Source organism: Nannobrachium achirus, assembly GCF_963921795.1.
Source record: "Nannobrachium achirus genome assembly, chromosome: 5".
NCBI lineage: Eukaryota > Metazoa > Chordata > Actinopteri > Myctophiformes > Myctophidae > Nannobrachium > Nannobrachium achirus.
The window spans coordinates 16,714,636-16,721,701 of record NC_137814.1 but is presented as its reverse complement, the minus strand read 5'-3'; the positions used below and the strand labels follow the sequence as shown (position 1 = coordinate 16,721,701).

General features: G+C 46.3%; 1 protein-coding gene across 1 annotated transcript in view; it reads right to left on the bottom strand.

The window, feature by feature from the left end:
* Positions 1–6,679, bottom strand: part of zswim5 (zinc finger, SWIM-type containing 5) — a 95,136-nt gene extending 88,457 nt beyond the window's left edge. The window contains exon 1 of the mRNA XM_080726202.1: positions 6,112–6,679. Within this exon, the coding sequence (XP_080582328.1) occupies positions 6,112–6,676 (565 nt within the window). The 5' untranslated portion in view covers positions 6,677–6,679. The remainder of the gene's footprint in view (positions 1–6,111) is intronic.
* Positions 6,680–7,066: the final 387 nt, after the last annotated feature.

Sequence of the window (7,066 nt, the reverse complement as noted above, 5' to 3'; positions counted from 1 at the left end):
CAATCGCTGAATTTTTTCACACCAGAGGGGCTCATAAGCTTTTTACACAACAAGGAACCCGACATGGGGGAAAGAAACGTTCTTGAGGAAGTCGTCTTAGGAAATACCGGCAGGGGACGCCATCTGGGAAACTGTGGCTGTTTGTACTAAATCATAAATGAATTAGCTGTGAAATTAAACTATTCTTCACTTTTTGCGCCTGCTTGCCCCGGGGAGCCCCCACGAGGAACCTGGAGGACTCTGTGATGCTAGGAATTGCAGAACTTTCATCACTGCAGGCAGGGAGATTTAACTGTGGCACGCGAGAGAAAGAAAAGGCTTTGATCCGTCATGCTCATACATATTTTATTGTATAGCAAATCAAACAAGTGAAATAAAAACTTCTGTTTCACAGGGGACCACCACCACCTCCTCCTCCCCCCCTCCCCCCCACCAACCACCCCGCAGTATCATATTCCACACCACTTTCAACCTGGCGTCCCTATTTTTTGCCTATCAATCGGCTATACTCGCTATTTTTCACTTGACACCAGCATAAGACAAAGTAAAGAATAGGGGTGGGTAGTTAAAAAAGCGTGTTTGTGTGTGAAATGCTAAATTCGGAGTGGGTACCCACTGTAGAATGTTCAAACCCACTGACTGTCCCATACAGCTTCAATCTGTTCAACTTTGCTGCCTCTCTGTCAGAGCCATTGGTGCTTCAAAGATGTCAGGGAGCCATTACAGCTTTATGTAACAAATACACACACGCACGCACGCACACACGCACACACACACACACACACACAACAACCACCCCCACCCCCCTTCTGTGAACAAGGCTTTATTCTACAGCTGGGTAACAAAGCATGACCCAATAATCCTAAAGCTTGAGTCAAACCCCCCCTCTTTCCCTCCTTCCATCTCTGTGGACTTTATGCGGACCTTGAAAGGGGGGGGGTGTTCTAAGATGTGTGTGGGTACATTCGACTGTGTGTGTGTGTGTGTGTGTGTGTGTGTGTGTGTGTGTGTGTGTGTGTGTGTGTGTGTGTGTGTGTGTGTGTGTGTATGAGGGGCTGAGCTCACAAATGCACACACGCACACTTAGCTTTGATTATTCTAATTATGACTTGGAGCTGCAAGCAGATTATTATCAACACATGGGCCAATGAGTTGTTGATGAGCTCATGTCACTTCAATCTGACAGCACTGCCATTAATGGAGGCAGACAAGACAAAGTTGACTGGTCTGGTAGCGGGGGGCGACATGCCCATGATGTTAGTCAGACGCACACAGAATATTCCTAAACCATTTCCATTTCAAAATGGTACCTCCAGTAATCATTAGATACGGAAATATACAGTTGATTATTCCACAGCTTTGAGTTGGGGGTAATTGATATTATTCATACTTGGAGTCTTATCAGGGGCAAGCATTTTGCAGTATGCTGCTGAAATGGATGCCATGTCCGATTTTCTTTCTTTTTCTAGGCCTAATCTGAGAGAGATGAAGCCGGGACCCCCCACTACATATTGTATAAAATTGGGATACAGTAGGGTGAACTGACCACACGTCCTCTTTTACCCGGACATGTCCTCTTTTGGGGGGGGGGGGGTCTGTCCAGGGTTTTCTTTTTCTTCTAAATTCCTTCAAATGTGGTAACTCTGAGGACCCCCTAGGGGTCTCGGACCCCCTGTTCTAGTACAAAGAGGCCATCCGGGGTAAAGACCCTGTGATGCTTCAGTCTCAACTTAAACACTGATTACATCATCTACACCAGTGTTTCTCAAATGGGGGTACGTGTACCCCTAGGGGTACGCGGAGGTACTGCAGGGGGTACTCAGAAAATGCCCCCATACAAGAAAAATTGAAGTAGGCCTATACATCACTGTTATGTTTAATGATGACACTTGGAGAAACGTGCTGTGAGCCTGATAGTTGCTAACCCAAATTATGGTACCAGGCAACTGGGATGTGTTTGAATGATGTTTGAATGTAAGTCATTGACATGGAAACTGGACTGAAATGTTATGGCTACAGTGTTGAAAATAAATGTGTTCAGGAGGCACCGTTTGAAACTCTTACTCCCTTTATTATTTGTGATGGTTTTATGGTTTTAATTTGCAGTTTTATAAGGAAAACATTTTTATCGGGAAAAGGGGGTACTTGGATATACAAATCTGGGAAAGGGGGTACTCAAGCCAAAAAAGATTGAGAAACACTGATCTACACCAGGTATTTTTAGGAATTACCTTAAAACCAACACGGGTTTCTTCAAGGCTATTCTTAGAATATAATTCTTAGAACTCTGGCTAAACAAGTCTGTACAGATGGACATTTACAAGCTCTTGCTGACATTGTCATATTTCGTAAACAATGTCTGCATGTTGGCCTACATTTAAAAATAATAGTCCTAGTCCTGACTCAGCCAGTCAGCCTGCATAGTTTGCACTGCTCTTCAAAATGATATGATCTTGAGCCCACTGCCATTACTGTGCGCAGTCGTGTTATTTTCATTATATTATTTTCATATCAAACATGAGTATTTCTATAGCATTGCTGACTAGCTCAGAAGTGACACATCTGACTAAGCCCTTCAACAAGCACAGCCTGTTTAACCATTTAAGCCACTTTATAGTATACTTTATTTTCCTACGAATAGGCCTAGCTAAATTGCAGATCTACAAGTTCACAAGGTGCAGCATTGCGCTGTGTTGTGGGCTTGTAGATCAGACATTTTTTTAAACGAGGCAATGGACAGTTGTAGCATTACGACAATCAGAACCATTGTGCTGTGGTGCCTAGAGCCTTGAGGTGTATGTTAGAACACAGTAAAATCCTTAGTTTCACCCATATGTGACCGGGTTCACGTTTAAATAACAGTGGATTCTACTGTGTGCGTACCGATGCCCATCACCACTCTTGGGACAGATGCAGATGATTCTGTCTGATGACAGTGATCCACTTTAATTATACCGTTAAATAAACCAGAAGAAGACCGTCCGAGTTCGCCAAGTTTGCCAAGCTGTGTTCACATTTGTGCTTAAAAGCTCCCCGAGGCAATCGAGATTAATATTTTAAGTTTATTAGTAATTTATGAGTATTAGTAATTTACAAACGGCACAGAAATGCACTGTGCTTCAAATAGAGACCCCAAACACTCACAAAATCAAGATAACTGTAGTGTAGACAAGATCTATTCCTGTTCTGCATATCAAGTCTGTCATTTATGGCTTTTTAACATATACCTGTAGCCTATAGTGGAGATCATTTCATTTTAGCTCTCAATTATCTTTACTGCGTGTATACGTTTGAATGTGGCATGTTGTGACTCTATCTACATACGATATAGATCATCGTTATAGCAATCATCAATTCTAAATCATCAATTACAGTTACATTCTTCCACGATGAAGCTTGAATGACTAACCATGCCAGTAAGGCAGTTACTAAATCTTTTGCTGTAACCGGTTCCTGTGGTCTCAGAAGCAAAGAATAAGGCAGCAGTCAGCAAATCTTTTCCTGTTGTCTTGCAGCCATTTAACCTGCCTTGTGTTTTGTTGACAGAGAGACAAAGCAGTGTGCCTGACTGACCTTGGGGGAGCTGGAACGATTCACTGGTGAGGCAGGTAAGACTGGAAGTTTTTCTGCTTAGGGGTGCACGCTTCACGTTTAACCGTTTGAATTTCAACTGAACTAAAATGAAAACGGGTATACCTCTAAAGGCCTACGGTCTTAACCAAACATTTGTGTTTGACTATATGCTATATTATGTGACGCTAGCAACAACACGCCATGTAATACATGTAGATGTAGACAGACTATTTGTAAAATTACTTCCTTTACTTCCATGAGGACATAACATCATTGCACAAGAATAAACTACACAAATTAACAGAGCAAATAATACCATATGTCCATGTATTGTGATGAAAGAAGTCATTGGAAATTGGCTCTACCCTTCACGGTTTTGTCAAAGGTTGTTTAAAAGTTAACTTAACCTACATTAAAGTACACACCTTCAGAACTTGTACTGAACAAATAAATATACTTCAGTAATTTACTGCACTCAAGGTGGCCATAAACAGAGACAGACATATACAACACAAATATAACCATGGCATTAAACTGACTATCCATACTGGCACACAACACAGAGACTGTAGACAAACAATACACGTTCATCAACCCATGAGTACCAACTAGGTGCAAGTGCAAAGCAAACTTGCATAACTTGTGGCTGACTGATCCTGCTAAGGACATTCCAAGCACAACTCCCATTTCCACTTTTTCTCAGTCACAGTAACGTTTGGCGGTGAGCTGCCAGATCAAGGGAACACGCCTGAGTTGGCTAATGGAATTAGATAACGCATAGATTAGTCGGTAAACTTAAAAAACATGGCAGGCATAGTTTACAGCTTCCCATACAGGCCTACCTCGAAGAAACATGAAACCTAAGATAAGCCCCAATGCACACACCACCATATGGACTTAAGAAGAGGGGGGAGAAAAAACACACACAGTATTAAACCATTTAAAAAAAGGCAGTTTTTGGCCGTCGATTGGTCGCAGTTAGTTTGGTTTTAAAGCTCATTGTGTGCTCCCTTCCACTGAACCCTTTTAGTAAAGAAAACCAAATCATAATTTGAATAGAGAAAAAGGGGACTGTGAGAAATTGGCCTTTCTTTGTTTGAAAATAGCCCAGAGTGGTGCCTTTTCTGCAACGATTGCCTCGGTGGAAATGCGAGATGGTTATCGATCATTTGAACTGGAGGGGCTATTGTGTTGCAAACGAAGAGAGGCATGCGGACAAACGCTCCGCTTCCGAACACAAATCACACAATTTAAAATGTAATGCTGTTTTAAAAAGGGGGGAGGGGGGCAGGTGTTGCGTTATTAATCATAAACATGCCCCCCTCCCTCCCTCTCAACAACTCCTATCGTCACATATGTGCTGGTTTCCACACGCCAGCACATATTTTCCACGCTTGGTGGCTACGTGGGGTTCTTTGTCCTGTCCGAGCAGTGCAGCAAGCAAAGCAAATAAACAAAAAGCTATGGGGATTGTGGATCAAGGCGGATTATTGCCCGTTGGATTAATCATAATAATAAGAGACCCAATAATCGCCTTTGTTCCTGTAGGCAGGGCCATCCCTCTATCGATAATGAATTCGTGCCACAACAACCCCCAAAAAAAACGACTTCGGCGACGAGGAATTGGCAGGAAAAACTGACGCTTTAATAACGTAATAACGTCGGGCTCTATTGTATCAGTGTGTGTGTGTGTGTGTGTGTGTGTGTGTGTGTGTGTGTGTGTGTGTGTGTGTGTGTGTGTGTTCTCCCTTCCATCCCCCCTTTCTTTTCGCTGCTGCTGAAAGGGCATAGAGGCTGAATGTCTGACTGTCGACGGGAAAGCAAAAGGCAGAAAAAGTGCTGATAGTTGCCAAAAAAACACACAAAACCCCAAAAGTGTGTCAGTGTAACCATGTTACACCGAGAAGTGTTAACAAACGTAACCAAACGAACACTCTCTCTCCTCGTAGTTAAAATAACCGAACAGGCAGGCGACTCCACTGGGCAGCCCTTTAATTTTTAAACAACAGCTGATAGCTTAAAAAGCTACGGAGAAAGAAACACTATATCCACCACAAACCCGAAACCTTTCCACATTGAACGTAAATGGCCGATTTAGACGTTTCAAATCACAACAGCGTTGTTTCTGACGGAAAATAGTGGTCGAAACGTCCGTCGCGTCGACACTTTTTTCCGTTGAAAACGCGTCTTTTTTTCCGCTCGAGCGAGGAGCACACACACACACACACACACACACACTCCCCTCCCGCGACGGAGCAGCAGCCGCCTACCTCCCTCTCACCGCGGCCAGCGATGTAGGTAGGCTGCTAAAGTACCAACTAAAATGAAACAATAGGCCCACGCGTTGACATTACACGCGTATATTTACTTTCCACACTTTCCCCGGCAGCCGCTAAAACTTCTATCAATCATATCATCCAGTCATGACGGGTGTTTACGGTCCAAAGTGCTGCGTGTCGTCTTTTTTCCCCCCCTTCCTCCTCCGCTCTTCTTCTTCCCCACAGTTTAATATTTCTCCATTATTTTCCCAACACTTACCGACTTGCAACACGTTCTCCACACAGCCGGTCTCCAGCAGCCTGATGCCGCGGCGGAACGGCAGTCCGTCCCCGGTCCCTGCCGTCCCCGCAGCCCCGGCGGAGGCGCCGGCCCCCGCGCCGGCCGTAGATCCTCCGCTGGCAGCGGCAGCCCCCGTCCCGGTGCCGCCGCCTCCGGAGCCCGCAGCTCCGGTCCCCGACGCCGCCGCGGCCGCCGGAGCCCCGTCCTCCCCGGCGACGCGGCACTGGAACGACGAGTACATGCATATCTCCTTCTCGTTGCGGGGGAACGACCAGTACACGATGCGGCGCTGCACGGGCTCCGGGATCCGCTCGAAGCGCTCCTCCACCCGCTCGAAGGCCCACTTCTCCGCCACCGCCTTGGCGGCGCAGTCCAGCAGGGACTCCGGCGACCGGTGGTGCCGTGAGGAGCCGGGGAAGCCGCTGCCGTGCCCGGGTCCCGGGCCTGGGCCCCGGGGAGCGGGGCGGAGACACGGTCGCTTGCTGGCCGGGGGTGAGGAGAGGTGATGGGGCGGTTGTTCTCGATCTCTGCGTCCGTCCGCCATGGTGAGCCGATCAACACTAGTAGTGTGTGTATGTGTGTGTGTGTGTGAGCTGAACGAACGTACAGGCAGGGGCGACGGAGCAGCCAGCAGCCACCACACACACAGGAAACAAACTGCACGAACCGAGGAGGAGGGGAGGGGAGGAGGAGGAGGTGCTGCAGGGGGCTGAGTGGGAGGAGGAGGAGGTTGGATGCATGGGAGGAGGTGGAGTTAGAGGGGGTGGCGGTGTTACTACGTCACTAAACCACACAATAACAAAACACTCCCAGATCGCATGGTGGCTCCCCTACTGGAGTCCATAGTCTCTCTCTCTCTCTCTCTCTCTCTCTCTCTCTCTCTCTCTCTCTCTCTCTCTCTCTCTCTCTCAATTCACCAGTAATACATGTATTG